The sequence below is a fragment of the Entelurus aequoreus genome, linkage group LG20, assembly GCF_033978785.1.
Source record: "Entelurus aequoreus isolate RoL-2023_Sb linkage group LG20, RoL_Eaeq_v1.1, whole genome shotgun sequence".
Lineage (NCBI taxonomy): Eukaryota > Metazoa > Chordata > Actinopteri > Syngnathiformes > Syngnathidae > Entelurus > Entelurus aequoreus.
This window is the reverse complement of record NC_084750.1, coordinates 35131606-35151098: the sequence shown is the minus strand read 5'-3', so window position 1 is coordinate 35151098 and position 19493 is coordinate 35131606. Positions and strand designations below refer to the sequence as shown.

The 19493-nt window shown below is 38.7% G+C and overlaps 1 protein-coding gene across 1 annotated transcript in view; it reads right to left on the bottom strand.

The window, feature by feature from the left end:
• LOC133636229 (oxysterol-binding protein-related protein 10-like) overlaps positions 1–19493 on the bottom strand; it is a 212920-nt gene that overhangs the window by 154369 nt on the left and 39058 nt on the right. Inside the window, exons 3-4 of the mRNA XM_062030021.1 lie at positions 4135–4214; positions 106–174 (exon numbers count right to left, since the gene is read on the bottom strand). Of these exons, the coding sequence (XP_061886005.1) occupies positions 106–174; positions 4135–4214 (149 nt within the window). The remainder of the gene's footprint in view (positions 1–105; positions 175–4134; positions 4215–19493) is intronic.

Sequence of the window (19493 nt, the reverse complement as noted above, 5' to 3'; positions counted from 1 at the left end):
GCTGAATATTAATGCATAGTAGACCCAAAACAGCACATGCTGTCACAAAGAACTGCTGAACAGGAAACATGAAAGTAAGTCATGTGTTTGATAGTGATGACTCACCAGAACATCTTGTCCCCCTCCTGGTTCTTCTACACTCAGGTGTTCTTCTGAGCCCTTCAGCTTCCTCACCTAAGGGTTTTGACAAATAGGCAAATATTTTAAGCGTTGAAGAATGTCATGCTGCTATACAATTTCGAGTTCAATCAAAATGTTCTGGAAAAATAACTTCTATCGAATGCAAGGTCAAAACTAGCTGTCAGCAAACATTGCGTGACTTCAGACTTCAGCATCTGAAGGAGGTGTTTTGCACAGAATTTTACAAGTGACGGCAAAGAGAGGAAAAGGTAATACTGGCCATAAAAACAGAAATTAAAATTATTGCAATGTAAAAAAGCAGTACACATCTTCCAGTTAACTCACACTGATTAATTACCAAGATTTCTCCCCATTGGAACATGCAGTAGTGAATACATTCCACGGAATACAGACAGAAACCATTCCTTGATTAAATCAGGGGTTTCAAAGTCACAGTCCGCAGGGCCATATTTCATAGTGTAGTCATAGTGTGTAGTGTAAACGCAGCCCACACACAAATGGCAACTAATAGTGAAATATGGTGTAGCGATCCTGAATACTACTAGACAGAACACAACAATGCAAATGCAAAAATGACCGCACAAGAATCAGAAACTAATACTACTCTTCATGCGTAACTTTAGCAACTTTTTTTTACAAAAAAGTGCTGCAATAAACGTTGGAAAACTGGAAACACGCCCAGCGACTATTTGTAAGTACAGTAGTTGTGCAACTAACCTATAACAAAAAGCTGTTTTTTCTCGCATATTTATGTTGCGTTAGTTTTTAGCCCTTAAAGGGGAACGGCACTTTTTGGGGAATTTTGCCTGTTGTTCACAATCACTATGAAAGACAAGACACGGGATTTATTTTTTTTAATGCATCCTAAATTTTAAATAAATGTTATCCAATGTCCGCTTACAATGGAGCCTATTGGAGCTGTTCAATTCTGCCTATAGAGCCCCCTAATAAAAACATCCAAATATCTCCATTAGGGTTTTATATACATGATGTAAGTGTATATGTAATGTAGTAACAGGCACATTTATAATAACATTTATACTTGCGTATTTTGATAATTTTAAGCATACACGGCGCATTAGTTTCAAAAACGCATCATGTTTGCTTTTTTTTTCTACACTGATTTCTGCTCACTGCAGACTTCATGAGAGCCAACAAACATAATACAACGTCACTTACTGTACAACGTCTGCTGTCATTAGGATGCCAACTGCTAGGATGTTCTTATATTGTCATTTAGGTGAAGAATTTCTCATAATCCTCGCAAAAAAACAGGGCGGAGGGGAACAAGCACTTTGTGTCGTTCACATCAGTTCCAGGTCCGAAATGGCGGTCGAAGTGTCCCAACTTGTCGGATTATATTCTCAGCCATCTACTTTCCAGGTGAGATGCATGATTCATGATCTACAATAAAATTACCGGGAGCAGGGCACCAAGAAAACAGCAGACCACTCGATGATGTAAACATATGGACACATAGAAGTGATCACGTTCGTCTGCGTTAGTGCTTATAATAACAATATCACTAATATAAGGTTATTATTCAAGTCACGATATGTAAATTGAGTATTGTTGGCGCTTTATGAACGGTTATTTATCAGATTTTTATGGGCGTAATGGTGAAGCTCACATTGGCTCCGCTGTTAGGGGATATTTATTTACGTTTATTTAATATTTAGAATGCATGAAAAAAAATCCATCATGTCTTTCATAATGATTGTGAATAGGTAAAATTCCCCAAAAAGTGCAGTTCCCCTTTAACAAAACTAAAAATATGACAATGGCATCTGCATTCCTTGTTTATTTGGGGTTTTTTTTCAGTATGCGGTCCTTGATTGATAAAGTTTGCACTTCCTTGCATTAGTGTACATGAGTTCATTATAGGGATGTAACGGTATTGTAGGGACCGCGGAATTGTGGTTTAAAAAATCCTCACAATAATGCCGTGAAGTGTGACAGTATCAAACGAAAACTTGGTGAGTGTAGTTTTTTTCTGGCACTTTTGTGTTGGTTGATCTGAAAAAAAACATCTGCACAAATCCTGTGTGTGGGACCGCCAAGATGGGCCGCGGAACGCCGTAAAAGGGAGAAAAAAAGGAACCAGGCAGGAGAAATGGGTTTGTTGTAGTAAAAGGACATTTCCTTAAATTACCTTCAAAATCCGTCCATACACTCTTTGGCAGAAGTAATAATTCAAACCAAGCGGAGGGAAAGTGTCCAGTGGGAGCACGGTCAGTGCACACCGCAGGAAATATGTATAGCAATATGAGAAGCTACTTCATTAACCATTACGCGGAAAATATACTTGAAGCCAGTGAGGCTAAACATCAATTTGGTGAGGTATTTCTATTATTAAAAGTTAACGTTCACATTTTCAGACAATCAACATTTCCAAACTGATATAAAAAAATGTCCACTGTAGAGGACAATGTTTCTCAGAAAGTAACAATTAAAATACACTAAACTTTGTGTTACACTGGATGTTTACATTGTCAGTTTAAAGACACTCCTCAACTGTAAGTTGTTTTTATATACATTTGCTTGTTTATATACTGTATATTTGCTTGAAATAGTGGATGTTCCCACACAATTCTTTGCACTTAAAAATACTTGTTAGTAATAATATGATTAAAACAGCATTATGTTTGTGTTAAATTACAGTAAGTGTGTGTATCCTAAAGATTCCTGTCACTTCATTCTACACACAAAGGCAATTTTACCACATCTTTTTTTGGGGGAATACGACATTATTATCGTACCACGGCCTTAACCCCGAGACAATATCGTACCAAGAGATTTTGATATTCTTATATCCCTACTTCATAACACCGCTTCTTTAGCCAACAAAACAGTTGAGGCAAACTCAAACAGAATTCTCTGCACCACAACTTTTTGCAATGTTAGTTATGTTTAGCACAAAATCTATAAAATTAAGAACTTTCAGAAACATTGCACGATTTGAGGTAAGTGACTTGAAGACTTGTGATCCATTAAAAAAGTCTAAAAAAGGGACACAAAGGCCTTGTTCACACTGCAGTTGAATTCTGATGTTTTGCCCATATGTGACCTGTATTAGTTTTTTTCATGTCAGTGTAAACAGTGCAATTCCGTATTTTTCATAGCCGACCCAGGCCTCTTTTGTTTGTGGATATAAATCGGATATAAATTTGATGCGTCCTCAATGTGAACGCTCCGCACTTAGGTCGCATTCCCCCGACCAGAACATCATCAAAAAGTGGTAAGCATCATCATTATTCACCAAAATAGACTGTTACAACATAAATAGTTGACAAAGGAGCAGAAAACAGGGGAAAATAATGTTTAAGAAACCCACGTAAAAGTTCCAATACTCCAGTCTGCGACTGCTCGCCCACAGACATGCTTTTCAAGCAGACATCGAAGCAAAATATCCCGTAAAACTGCCAGAGCCAAAACACTTGTCCTCTTCCTTCTAATATCTTCTACGTGCAATAATTTTGGTTCAGAGAACGTTGACTTTGATTACACAAAATCTGTGAAATTGCCATAAATGTGCCAGTACTGAGACCGACTCGAGTGCAAGCCATGTTTACTTCTATAAACATTGCAGTGCGTGCAACGTCATGGCGTCGTGTCCGCATGCAGGTCGGATTGCACTCACATTAGAAATCGCATTTTTTTTGTAATGTGAACGGCCACTAAAAAGATCAGCTTTGACCAATAAATTCGAATTGGACATTAGACCCTGCAGTGTGAACGTAGCCAAAGAGGGCCGACAACAAATGTCAAAGCTGTACTATATATGTAATATAGAACCCAGTCAGTTCAGTTTAGCTTTAACTTCAATTTTCACTTTGAGGAATGTGTGACTGTGCAGCAAACTGTTCAACCCCAACAGACTTGTCTAGAAGACAGAGACAAGGTGGAAATCCCCATGGAGAAGTTTTTTTTATTTAAAGAGACAAAAGCATGAACCCAAGTGTTGGACAAACCTTTTTTATTTTTTTTATTTACCTTAGCACTGCAGTCAGAATGTCGCCGGGCACACGCTTGAAGTTGATTGATCCAAAACCGCTGCTCTTTGGCATCAGAGGCTGCAAAGATATGGAGTAGCAAAAAGATAAATTAAAGCTAAATTGTAGCTTCCTGCGCATGCAATGAATTGTTACAAGAGTTCGCCGCCAGGTCAATATGTTGTTAAAAGTCTCCGCATCCACTGATGGGTCCATTTATTTCCTTTTGTACAGTCCATTTGCACAGATGAACCTTCAAGTTGGATTACAAACTGTCCACACGAAGATGCCTGTCTTCTAAATAGGTCTTTTCCTGAAGTAGATTAGTTTAACAAAAATATCAAATTACGGTCTCAAAATTCTTGGGAAGGAAATTTTCACCATGCTGTTTTCATGCAAATGTAGAAGCAGGTCAGTCACTAGGTTTTGTTCATATTTAGAATTTTGGCCAGCAATGTGCCCAACTACAATGCTCTCACGCAATGCATTTTTCTTCTGAATATTTAATAAAGTAAAAGTGAAGCTTATCGATAAGTGCATAATAACAAACAAAACTATTACTAATACTGCGATGAGGTGGCGACTTGTCCAGGGTGTACCCCGCCTTCTGCCCGATTGTAGCTGAGATAGGCTCCAGCGACCCCGAAGGGAATAAGCGGTAGAAAATGGATGGATGGACTATTACTAATAGATAGTAACACAATGCCAATACGCAGCCTGGTGCCCATTTTCATAACGCAGCTCCTTTCCTATATTGTAAAATAAAACTTACTTATTAATTACATATTGTGATGTGCGGTCACAAACCAACCTCCCAGAGACAGTTCTGTTTAAAGTTCAAATGCCGCAGCGTTGTTTTATTCAGTCCGTTTTTCTGAATAAAGGTTAACTTAAAGTTCTCCCGATTGGGGCTTCCATTTAAACAAACAAATTGTCACTTTTTTCCAAGTCTTGTTCATGTCTCCTAAATGCCTGGAACATATAGCAGAGAAAACTCTGATCAGTGCAAAGTTCAATAAATCACAGCATTAAAATGAATCAAACATCTTACACATTTAGCAAACTATATTTCAGTGGAGCAACACACTTACCGCCCGATGGAAGCAAACCTTTCCCAGCAGGGAGCCAGCCACACAATGAGTCAAACACTGAGGTGCTATTTAACTCAAACAGTGATTGCCAACCTGACACAGCTGCCTTGGGGCAGGTGGCCACACATCAGCCTGATTGAGGATAAAATTAGGGATGTACTTGCCTTCAATGACCACACCTAAAGAGTGGCGTAGTTTGACCCCCTGATGCATGTTTTCACTGTGATGGCTGGCCCTCTGCCCAGTCTCACCTGTTCGGAGGTATTGTGATGCTCCACAATATATTCTTAGACATTACATTAATTTGCTTTGTTACCTATAACACAAATTCAAGATGTTATTTTGTTCAGGTAGCTTAGCATATACTGACCTACCTTGCATATTTAAACGCAGAAAATATAATAAAGTGGTCAATTTGAATGTATGTGCACACAGTGACTTCCCGTTCGGTGCAAAATAAGTTTCAATATAAAAGCACAGAAGTATTAATCTTCGTTGTCGTTTTAGTCAAGACTTACACAATACGTACAGATTTAAAATAAAAAGTTCCAGCATCAGTATTGGTATGAGCAATACTGGCCTCGTACTAATTTCGTATTGTATCGATACTAAAATTTGAAGTATGCCATCCATACATGGACGTATCTACAACAGGAAGTGAACCCACGTGATAAAACCATGTCAATATATATCGCAATAGACACATAATCAATATCAATAAAAAAATGCGCTCGATAAAACGTTCCATAATTTTGATAATTTTTTCATCAGAAAAGACCAATGATTTGCAAATACTTTTCATCCTATATTCAATTGAATAGACTGCAAAGACAAAATACTTAACGTTCGAACTGGAAAACTATTTTTTTTTCAAATATTAGCTCATTTGGAATTTGATGCCTTCAACATGTTTCAAAAAAGCTGGCACAAGTGGCAAAAAAGACGGAGAAAGTTGAGGAATGCTCATCAAACACTTATTTGGAACATCCCACAGGTGAACAGGGTAATTGGGAACAGGTGGGTGCCATGATTAGGTATAAAAGGAGCTTCCATGAAATGCTCAGTCTTTCACAAACAAGGATGGGGCGAGGGTCACCACTTTGTGAACAAATGTGGGAGCAAATTGTCGAACAGTTTAAGAACAACATTTCTCAACTAGTTATTGCAAGGGATTTCGCCATCTAGGTGCCGTAATATCAAAAGGTTCAGAGAATCTGGAGAAATCACTGCACGTAAGCGATGATATTACGGACCTTCGATCCCTCAGGCGGTACTGCATTAAAAAACTGACATCAGTGTGTAAAGGATATCACCACATGGGCTTAGGTACACTTCAGAAAACCACTGTCAATAACTACAGTTCGTCGCTAGATCTGTAAGTGTAAGTTAAAACTCTACTACGCAAAGCGAAATCCATTTATCAACAACACCCAGAAACGCTGCCGGCTTCGCTGTGCCCGAGCTCATCTAAGATGGACTGATGCAAAGTTGAAAACTGTTCTGTGGTCTGACGAGTCCACATTTCAAATAGTTTTTGTAAACTATGGACGTCATGTCCTCCGAAACAAAGAGGAAAAGAACCATCCCAAAAAAAAAAATCACATTTACAATGATGTAGTTTTCTCCTGGTCTTTATTTTCGATAGGTCATAAAAAATATCAATAATTATGAATATCAACCGATAAACACTTATATCGTTATACAGTGCTCCGCCATATCGCCCAGCCCTTTGCACATACATCGGAAGTGAAGCACAACATTTTGCCTTTTTGCCTAAAACGCACTAAAACCTTTACAAATTAAATCCAAAGAAAATAAACACATTCAAACACTCAAATAAGAACAATATGGCTTTTCATTTATTTATATACAAACCCTGTTTCCATATGAGTTGGGAAATTGTGTTAGATGTAAATATAAACGGAATACAATGATTTGCAAATCCTTTTCAACCCATATTCAATTGAATGCACTACAAAGACAATATATTTGATGTTCAAACAAATAACCTTTATTTTTATTTTACAAATAATAATTAACTTAGAATTTCATGGCTGCAACACGTGCCAAAGTAGTTGGGAAAGGGCATGTTCACCACTGTGTTACATGGCCTTTCCTTTTAACAATTCTGGTGGTGAAATCCCTAAATTCCTTGCAATAGCTGGTTGAGAAAGGTTTTTCTTAAACTGTTCAACAATTTGCTCACGCATTTGTTGACAAAGTGGTGACCCTCGCCCCATCCTTGTTTGTGAATGACTGAGCATTTCATGGAATCTACTTTTATACCCAATCTAGGCACCCACCTGTTCCCAATTTGCCTGTTCACCTGTGGGATGTTCCAAATAAGTGTTTGATGAGCATTCCTCAACTTTATCAGTATTTATTGCCACCTTTCCCAACTTCTTTGTCACGTGTTGCTGGCATCAAATTCTAAAGTTAATGATTATTTGCACAAAAAAAAAAGTTTATCAGTTTGAACATCAAATATGTTGTCTTTGTAGCATATTCAACTGAATATGGGTTGAAAATGATTTGCAAATCATTGTATTCCGTTTATATTTACATCTAACACAATTTCCCAACTCATGGAAACGGGGTTTGTAAATAAAGCTTAGTTTTTAAATGTCACTGCATGAACAAGTAAATTCTGAGCACATTGAACAATATCCTAATAATAATGACAACCGTGATCATTTTAGGTACAATAATCGTGATTAGGGATGTGCCGGTCGATCGACCACCACTCAGTATCAGTCGCTTTTCATTAAAAGTATGTGATTGCCACAGCCCCTCATCTATCGTACAGCCTGCAGAGATGTGTAGCGGGAGGGGTCCTTATATATAGCCGCTGCAGCCGCACCCGATGGTAAAGGATTTCCCAACTTTCACTTTGACTTATACCATACAGACGGTATGGAGGACAATTTTGGTGGTTTTGAAACCGTCACTTTTTCATGTCTTAAAACCAGTCACTGGCCAATGCCTGGTAGTTAGGTATATTTACTTGTAAACATATTAATATACCGTAATTTCCGGACTATAAGCCGCTACTTTTTCCCCTCGTTCTGGTCCCTGCGGCTTATACAAGGGTGCGGCTTATTTACGGCCTGTTCTTCTCCGACACCGACGAAGAGGATTTCGGTGGTTTTAGTACGCAGGAGGAAGACGATGACACAATGATTAAAGACTGACTTTTCAAATACCGGTAGGCTGGTTATTTTGATAACGTACAGGCGAGCACTTTGTATTACTTTGCACCGTTGTATTATTTGTACTCTGCACGAATGCTGTTCGCCATGTCAAAGATGTGAAAGTTTGATTGAATGATTGAAAGATTTATTGTTAATAAATGGGACGCTTTGCGTTCCCAAACAGTCATCTCTGTCCCGACAATCCCCTCCGTGGTAGCAGGAGCCCCTATATACTACGGTAATTACACATCAAAACCCTGCGGCTTATAGTCGGGTGCGGCTTATATATGGAGCAATCTGCATTTTCCCCTAAATTTAGTTGGTGCGGCTTATAGTCAGGTGCGGCTTATAGTCCGGAAATTACGGTACTTTTCAATCAGTCATCTAAAAGTATGGGGTTTTTTTCTGAGAACAAGGCATTACTTTTTGTCTAACATTCAACTAAGCTCTTATGAGAACTGAACAATTCAGTGCATCCATGCAGAACACAAACAACTGGCCGACTGCCACAGAGGTGTCAATCATCCCCAAACTGTTGCACTTGACTCCCTTGATGATAATCGCTTAGGAAGGCTGACGAGAAAGCAACCACAACGAAAAAAAATTTGTGGCAATTGAGTACTTTTCCACAACTCACTTTTCTGTGCAGATCCATGGGGTCCTAAACTCACAGGACCATATTTTGTGGCCGCCTACTTAACTTCCTAATTTATTGTGAATGCGGCCTGCACAACCTAGGCAGATAACAGGTAGATGTAAATAATGTTGCAATCTTGAACACTAGTACAATATTTATTTTTTATTATTTTTTCAAGACCGATAATTTATTTATATCTATTATTTTTTTAAGTGTTGACTTAATTGTAGTTATTGTGAACACCGGCTTTTGCGGCTGGCTTTGGAGTAGCTTCTTTAGCAGCGCAGATGTCTTCGTAGGCTTGCAAAATACCGCCGTAGCAATGCCGGTGTTACAGACGGCTGATAAGGTTCGATGTGTTTGAAGCGTGCAAAGATCCCACAAACAGTGAAGAAGTCCCACACGATTGACGCCATGTTTGCTTACAGTGTGAACTCGGGGGAAGCTCACGACGAAGCGTTTACAGCAGGGGTGTCCAAACTGTTTCCACTGAGGGCCGCACACTGAAAAATCAAAGCACGCGGGGGCCATTTTGATATAATTTCATTTTCAAAACCTATACAATATACACTTTTTTTTTTTTTTTAACCTTTGGGCCTCCCTCAAGTTAGGTCCTAGGGACCCAGAAGGGTTTCAGTCTTAAAAAAGGTTAACAATAAGTCATATAATTTTTTTTTTTTATTAAAAGCTTGAATCTCTAATTCAACTTCAGGTGAAAATATATATATATATATATATATATATATATATATATATATATATATATATATATATATATATATATATATATATATATACACTACCGTTCAAAAGTTTGGGGTCACCCAAACAATTTTGTGGAATAGCCTTCATTTCTAAGAACAAGAATAGACTGTCGAGTTTCAGATGAAAGTTCTCTTTTTCTGGCCATTTTGAGCAATTAATTGACCCCACAAATGTGATGCTCCAGAAACTCAATCTGCTCAAAGGAAGGTCAGTTTTGTAGCTTCTGTAACGAGCTAAACTGTTTTCAGATGTGTGAACATGATTGCACAAGGGTTTTCTAATCATCAATTAGCCTTCTGAGTCAATGAGCAAACACATTGTACCATTAGAACACTGGAGTGATAGTTGCTGGAATTGGGCCTCTATAAACCTATGTAGATATTGCACCAAATACCAGACATTTGCTGCTAGAATAGTAATTTACCACATTAGCAATGTATAGAGTGTATTTCTTTAAAGTTAAGACTAGTTTAAAGTTATCTTCATTGAAAAGTACAGTGCTTTTCCTTAAAAAATAAGGACATTTCAATGTGACCCCAAACTTTTGAACGGTAGTATATATATATATATATATATATATATATATATATATATATATATATATATATATATATATATATATATATATATATACATATATATATATATATATACATATATATATATATATATATATATATATATATATATATATATATATTACATTTTATGAGGTTTTTGTCAAAATCCTATTTGTTGGGGCAAAAATACAAAATATACAATATTTTTCCGAAAAATATTTTCAAAGCGGAATATTTGATGTGAAGTAATTGGATCCCTAAATAGGTCAATAATTCATAGCAAAATTTATTTTTTAATTCCACTAAAGTTCTTGGGGATCCAAAAGTGCCCCACTCAAAAAGGTCATGCTTTTTGTTTTTGCTTTTGCTTTTTTTATTTTTTATTTTAACAATCAACACTTAAATCTCTATATCAGCTTCAGATTATATATAATGTAATTAGTTTAGTATATTCATAATAACAATCAAAATAATAATTAGTATTAGTATATAATTAATATGTATTGTTTTAAAATAGTTTTCATATTTTTTTATTTTGTTGTATTTATGTCCTTTTTGTCCCTAAATCAGTCAATAATTCATAGCAACATTGATTTTGATTCAGTATTATTTTTTGATAAAGGATTTTTTAAAAATGTGTTATAGATTCAACAATGCAACTTTTTCTGATTGCATTTCACCTATTTGCTCTTTTATTTAAAATATGTTTTAGTATTTTTAGAATGATGTGCTGTGGGCCGGTAAAACATTGGCTGCGGGCCGCAAATGGCCCCCGGGCCACACTTTGGACACCACTGATTTACAGCATGAAAAGGAGAAAGGGAGCGCTTGATTTGCTCACCCAAACCACCTGGAGCACATTACGGGTAATCTCTCCTCATTGGAATGTTTTTTGTTATTGTTTTCATCAGTTACCAGAGCTAGTTTTTTATGAATTTATCGGTATGACATTATAATTCTTCATATTGACCCCTATAATTTTTTGGGTGTGTCTGGAACAGATTAGATTTACAAAACCCAAAACCAGTGAAGTTGGCACGTTGAGTTATTTGTAAATAAAAACAGAATACAATGATTTGCAAATCTTTTTCAACTTTTCAATTGATTAGACTGCAAGGACAAGATATTTAATGTTCGAACTAAATAAATAAATGATAAATGGGTTATACTTGTATAGCGCTTTTCTACCTTCAAGGTACTCAAAGCGCTTTGACAGTATTTCCACATTCACCCATTCACACACACATTCACACACTGATGGCGGGAGCTGCCATGCAAGGCGCTAACCAGAACTGAGAAACAATTTTTTTTTGCAAATAATCATTAACTTAAAATTTATTGGCAGCAACACATTGAAAAAAGTCAGCACAGGGGCATTTTTACCACTGATATCCTTTACACACTGATGTCGCTTTTTGATGCAGTACCGCCTGAGGTATCAAAGGTACACAATATAATCACTTATATGATTTTTCCAGATTCTCTGAACCTTTTGATGATATTACGGACCGTAGCTGGTGAAATCCATAAATTCCTTACAATAGCTCGTTGAGAAATGTTGTTCTTAAACTGTTCGTCAATTTGCTCCTGCATTTGTAAACAAAGTGGTGACCCTCGCCCCATCCTTGTTTGTGAATGACTGAGCATTTCATGGAAGCTGCTTTTATACCCAATCATGGCACCCACCTGTTCCCAATTACCCTGTTCACCTGTGGGATGTTCCAAATAAGTGTTTCTCAGTCTTTTTTGCCACTTGTGCCAGCTTTTTTTAAACATGTTGCAGGCACCAAATTCCAAATGAGCTAATCTTTGCAAAAAAATTAAGTTTCCCAGTTCGAAAGTGTATTCAATTGAATATAGGTTGAAAAGGATTTGCAAATCATTGTATTTTGTTTTTATTTACGATTTACACAACGTGCCAACTTCACTGGTTTTGGGGTTTGTACAATATTTTTAATGTTAAAAAATGTTCAATTTTCAAACAATTACTTTTTGTCAAACCTTTTGGAAAAGATTACAAACAAGAACGGAGGTACTATTGTAATTGTAAATTCTTCAAAAATAATTTTTTGGATGAAAATATTTATATTTTTTGTTTGCTTGAGATATTTCTTGGTTTATTCTGATTATAATCATGATCAACAAATTAAAAGGCAAAAAAATAATAATACAATTAATCTTGAACATTTCCGTCAAAGTGTCAGTGCCGGTATCGATGCTTGCCATGTATTTGCTTACTAAGTAAAGTACAAAATCTTAACCATGATGAGCAAATATGTAAACATTGTGGACTTTCCAACACAACGCTTTAAAACAATAAAGTGAATAACTAAGAACAATTGCATTCTGAATGTGACAAAATTAATGGCGCTACCATGAACCTAACATGCAAATACTGTACTATGATTGAACTTGAACACGAGAGTGAATCACATGTGTTAACTCATCGCCCTTGCTGTATATGTTGTATTTATTGAGTTATTAGAACGGCAAACTGCAAAATGAGGGATAAATAAGAGATTAGATTTGTTTTATACATAGATAATCTTCAGGCAAAATGACCCCACAGTGAGCTCAAATTTAACTTGTAAAATGTGTTTGATTTCTCTTCCTTCAGTGTTGCGGGTCAACTTATTTCAGCGTACAATTGCTGCTTAGATAACTACTGCACTTATCAGAACAGCTTTAAAAAAGACGAAGACACCACTGAGATAAAAATGCTCCGAGAAATCTGTCAAGGTGTAAAAATGCCTCTTTCCACTTGTCGCTTCTGGAATTTCTTTCTCAAAGGGAGACGATTTTAAGGTAGGTGTCATCAGCGTAATCACACCTTCATCGAGCTGGGATTTCCAAACACTTAAAAAGCCTACCAAGTGCCTCAGAACACATCTTGTATTTACAAGCAGGCGTCAAAATGCTGGACCAGGTCAAATGTGGTTCCTCTAAGAAGGCTTCCGATTGGCCAAAATGCAAATTCATTGGCTCCGCCCATCCCTACTGCTGCTATCCTTGGCCATAGCCTCGTCACCTCTCGTCTGGACTATTGCAACTCTTTTCTGTTAGGTCTCCACCACAAGTCACTCCACAAACTTAAGCTTCTCTGCCAGACAGATAATTACCAGAAGCCCCTCCATCCAGCACATCACCCCAGTCTTTCAGCAACTCTATTGGCTCCCGGTCAACTTCAGTATCAAGTTTAAAATAACGCTCCGCACTTTCAGGGCTATCCAGAACATTTCCCCGTCATGTCTTTCACACCCTCCTGTTTGCTCAGATCCTCGTCGTCCCTCCATTTCACTGTCCCCTTATCTTGTATGTCCATCACGAGGGTTGGAGAACTACTACACCCTGGACTCATTTGCCCTCTTCAAATCAAAACTTAAAACACAGTTATTCTGGATAGCTCATTGTCTTTCATTTTAGCTATTTATTGTATTTAATTTACATCTGTAATTTTAAACAGACATCTTCTCTTGTATGTTTCTTATCTAAAGTATTTTTGCAAGGTTTTAATTGGTCCTCATTTTTTGTTTCAAATGGTATCCTGAAGAGCCTAGAAATTAGCTGTATGAATAATATACTAATTTACACAAAATTGTAAATGATAAATGGGTTATACTTGTATAGCGCTTTTCTACCTTCAAGGTACTCAAAGCGCTTTGACACTATTTCCACATTCACCCATACTGATGGTGGGAGCTGCCATGCAACCACCCTAACCACGACCCATCAGGAGCAAGGGTGAAGTGTCTTGTTCAAAGACACAACGGACGTGACGAGGTTGGTAGAAGGTGGGGATCGAACCAGGAACCCTCAGGTTGCTGGCACGGCCACTCTCCCAACCGTGCCACGCCGACCCCAAAATTAATGTATCATTATCAATATTGTTATTATAATAGCAGGTGGATATCTAAAACTCCAAATTCCTTCCCAATCTTTCATGGACACAGACCTGTTTGTTGACTCTTGTTGGACTGACTAGTTGCGTTATCAATCGCGATACCACTCTGCAAGCACAAAGGTCTAGGAACAAAGCGACTCCTCAGGCTTACACACACACACGCGCAAAATACATCCACGAAAAATACAACAAATGTTGTATTCTGTTGTATCAACAGAACAGCATGCCTGGTGGCGGCAGCTTCGGGCCGATGCCCCCTCACTCCCGTCTGTTGCAAGTCTGGAGATTTGTGCGTCATAATATGTATATATGCTTTGTTCAAAGTTTTTTTCTGGTCTCAAACGGAGCCCTTCTCACTCCACCATAGGAGCTAAGTTTGGGATTTTCCTTTTCCCCCCATCTTTACTCGTTTCCTAACATTTTTACAAGGCGCTGCCTTGCGGCGACCCATCAGTCTTCCTGTTCTGTCTACTGTGCAAACTGTATGTCTGTTATTGGATGGGTTTGTACTGAAAAATAAATGTTGTACTTTTAAGTGCATTGACAATAAAGTTCCCTTACATTCAAATATGTTTTTCTGTTGACAGAAATGTTTTTATTATTTCTTTAAACTCCACTGATTTCAATGAAGAATTTTGTTTCTTATTACACCAGAGTATGTATTTTTTAACTATCAGCATTTATGTGGACAAGGCCATAAAATAAACTTGCTTAGTTAAAAGTGTCCTTCAATTGTCACATTAATTCACATTTGACATAAAAAAACACAGTTGATTCAGTTTACTTAATCCTTGCAAAAGGCCAGTTATTTTGTTTGTTTGTTGAAGATGACACTGGAACCTGATTAAGTCGATCCAGTTTATGTCAACAACCCATCTATGTTGACCAACTCATCAAGTCCCTATAAATGGCTTCTTTAAAGGGTCCCTCTAATGCTGACAACATTGGCACTTATTTCATAATTCTGGACCTAAATATGATGTCTACAGGTAAAATTCCCCCAAAATAGAGACAGTAGTGATGTCAGGCTTGTTTTTTAACGAGTTTCAGCACATTTTGTTAGCCCACTTTTAAAGGCCTACTGAAACCCACTACTACCGACCACGCAGTCTGATAGTTTATATATCAATGATGAAATCTTAACATTACAACACATGCCAATACGGCGGGGTTAGATTACTAAAGTGCAATTTTAAATTTCCCGCGAAATATCCTGCTGAAAACGTCTCGGTATGATGACGTTTGCGCGTGACGTCACGGATTGTAGCGGACATTTTGGGACACCATTGTGGCCAGCTATTAAGTCGTCTGTTTTCATCGCAAAATTCCACAGTATTCTGGACATCTGTGTTGGTGAATCTTTTGCAATTTGTTTAATGAACAATGGAGATAGCAAAGAAGAAAGCTGTAGGTGGGAAGCGGTGTATTAGCGGTCGGCTGCAGCGACACAAACACGTAGCGGCTACGTCGTAGCCTGTGTTTCATTGTTTACATTCCCGAACAATAACAGTCAAGCTTTACCATTGGCCTGTGGAGAACTGGGAGCACAGAGACTCTTACCAGGAGGACTTTGAGTTGGATACGCGCTACCTTGAGTATGCAGCTGCGGCTTCCAAACATTTGATCGCTTGCCCGTACGTGCGTGCCGCTATGTGCATGTCACGTACGTAACTTTGGGGAAATATATGTGCTGTATGAACTTTGCGGAGGTGAACGGTACTTTGGGCTGTGGGATTGAGTGTGTTGTGCGGGTGTTTGAGTTGTATTGGCGGGTTATATGGACGGGAGGGGGGAGGTGTTTGTTATGCGGGATTCATTTGTGGCATATTAAATATAAGCCTGGTTGTGTTGTGGCTAATAGAGTATATATATATGTCTTGTGTTTATTTACTGTTTTAGTCATTCCCAGCTGAATATCAGGTCCCAGCCGCCTCTCACGGCATCTTCCCTATCTGAATCGCTTCCACTGCCCTCTAGTCCTTCACTCTCACTTTCCTCATCCACAAATCTTTCATCCTCGCTCAAATTAATGGCGAAATTGTCGCTTTCTCGGTCCGAATCGCTCTCGCTGCTTGTGGCCATGATTGTAAACAATGTGCAGATGTGAGGCGCTCCACAACCTGTGACATCACGCTATTTCCGGTACAGGCAAGGCTTTTTTATCAGCAACCAAAAGTTGCAAACTTTATCGTCAATGTTCTCTACTAAATCCTTTCAGCAAAAATAGGGCAATATCGCGAAATGATCAAGTATGACACATAGAATGGATGTGCTATCCCCGTTTAAATAAGAAAATCTCATTTCAGTAGGCCTTTAATGTGTGGGCAGGCCTGCATCAGCCTGCTGACGTCACCTACAAAGACTGGGGGCAATTCCATATTGTTTAGTATGTGTGTTGGTAGCATATTCATCCCGAACCACAATATTTGTGCGCAGAATTTGAAGGAATAATCAAATATGGCTGCCAGATGCATTGTTTCTGGTTGTAGCAATACAACTAAGAAGCTCGTATACATTTCCAAATGATGGGAATATAAGGAAGGCATGGACCTCTTCAGTCAAATTAACTTGGGTAAAATGGGACAGACCACGCGAGAGGAGTTTAATTTGCAGCAATTATATGTTAATGATTCTGACTCAAGCTAAATACTGAAAGTCAAGAGCACCCTCCAGGTGAGAAAGACTACATTAGAAGCTGCAGAAAAATGGAAAAAGAATAGCAGACCCAGCGTTCAAAAACAAGAGAAAAAGAAGGTAAGCCGCTACTATTCTATTTTGTGCCCTCTTCTACTGATGTTTCCTCATGATGCTTGAGTAAATGCTGAAAGTGAATGAAGAACATCAGGCTATGTCTATGGAAGAGGAGATGGAATTGCAGGGACGCCTGTAAATGGGGATTCTATTATATTGTAATTTGCTCCTAATTTTAACCATATCAGTTTTGAAGTACTGCTTGTCCAGGGTGTATCCCGCCTTACGCCCGAATGCAGCTGGGATAGGCTACAGCTATCCCCGCAACCACGAGACGGAAAAGCAGTAGAAAATGGATGGATGGAGGTTTGAAGGAATCATGGACAGGGCAACAGAAATATGCAATGAAATGATTAAAATAGTTTTTTTTATGACTTTATCCACACAAAACCACCAATTGTCATCATAGTCAAGCCAGGCATCCAAGTTTTCATCTCATTTCGCTGACTTGTCTGATAAGAAAAGGCGTCACTCAAAATGAAATGGCCCACAGTGCAGCCCCATAAGCATCATAAGGCAGCACAACTGGAAAATGACTCCAAACTGAACCTTGAGGTTCCATTCTGCCCCTCCAAGAAAGGATTTCAAGGGGTTCCCATGGTAACTAATACCGGATCCAAGCACATTGGCTAATCTTCATCACTGATTGTTCAGGCTACACATGTGCGCTACTTAAGTTTCCTGCTGTTGGAGCAAATACTTCTTTTTAGGACACATGCTGCTATGTATCCGCTGCAAAAATAAGCCTGTCTTTGCTTTGTTTGTGACATATCAAAGATTCGTTTTGTGTCTCCGCAAGATATTTCCCCCATTACGAGCAAGGCCCTGAAAAGGGAAAGAATTCGACCCCCGTGCTACTCCTGCCGACCTTTCCTCAGCGGAATCATTGATTCCCTTTAGCTCAATACACATGGGCCGCTGAGTTATTCAGGGAATATAGGCTTTTGATTGATTGATTGATTGATTGAGACTTTTATTAGTAGGTTGCACAGTGAAGTACATATTCCGTACAATTGACCACTAAATGGTAACACCCGAATAAGTTTTTCAACTTGTTTAAGTCGGGGTCCACTTAAATTGATTCATGATACAGATATACACTATCATATATACTATCATCATAATACAGTCATCACACAAGATAATCACATTGAATTATTTACATTATTTACAATCAGGGGTGTGGAGGGGGGGGTTGTAGGATATGGGCAGCACGTAGTGGACATAGAGAGAGAGAGAGAGAGAGAGAGAGAGAGAGAGAGAGAGAGAGAGAGAGAGAGAGAGAGAGAGAGAGATCAGAAGGCATAAGAAAAAGTATCTGCATTTTGATTGTTTACATTTGATTATTAGCAATCCGGGGAGGGTGTTAGTTTAGGGTTGTAGCTGCCTGGAGGTGAACTTTTATTGCGGTTTTGAAGGAGGATAGAGATGCCCTTTCTTTTATACCTGTTGGGAGCGCATTCCACATTGATGTGGCATAGAAAGAGAATGAGTTAAGACCTTTGTTAGTTCGGAATCTGGGTTTAACGTGGTTAGTGGAGCTCCCCCTGGTGTTGTGGTTATGGCGGTTATTTACGTTAAGGAAGTAGTTTGACATGTACTTCGGTATCAGGGAGGTGTAGTGGATTTTATAGACTAGGCTCAGTGCAAGTTGTTTAAGTCTGTCCTCCACCCTGAGCCAGCCCACTTTAGAGAAGTAGGTAGGGGTGAGGTGGGCTCTGGGGTGGAGGTCTAGAAGTAACCTGACTAGCTTGTTCTGAGATGTTTGGAGTTTAGATTTGAGGGTTTTGGAGGTGCTAGGGTACCAGGAGGTGCATGCGTAATCGAAAAAGGGTTGAACGAGAGTTCCCGCCAGAATCCTCAAGGTGCTTTTGTTGACCAGAGAGGAGATTCTGTAGAGAAATTTCGTTCGTTGGTTAACCTTTCTGATTACCTTGGTTGCCATTTTGTCACAGGAAAGGTTAGCCTCTAGAATGGAACCTAGGTAGGTGACCTCATCTTTCCTGGTGATAACAATGTCACCCACTTTTATGGTGAAGTCATTGACTTTCTTAAGGTTGATGTGGGACCCAAACAGGATGGATTCTGTTTTACCCAAGTGTATGGATAGCTTGTTGTCAGCGAGCCAGGTGCAAGTTCTACAGAGCTCAGCACTGAGGATTTTCTCCACCTGTGACTTGTCCTTGCCGGATACCAGCAGGGCAGAGTCATCCGCAAACAAAAACAATTCACAGTCGCATGCCGATGACATGTCGTTTATGTATATTAGGAACAGTAAAGGTCCCAATATACTGCCTTGGGGGACTCCACAGCTCACCAAGAGGGGGGGGGGGGGACACGGTGCCGTTCACCTCTACCACCTGCTCCCTCCCCTCCAAGTAAGATTGCATCCAGCTCCATGAGGTTTTGTGAAATCCGATTGCTCTGAGCTTATCCAACAGTATAGCATAGTTATTGGTGTCAA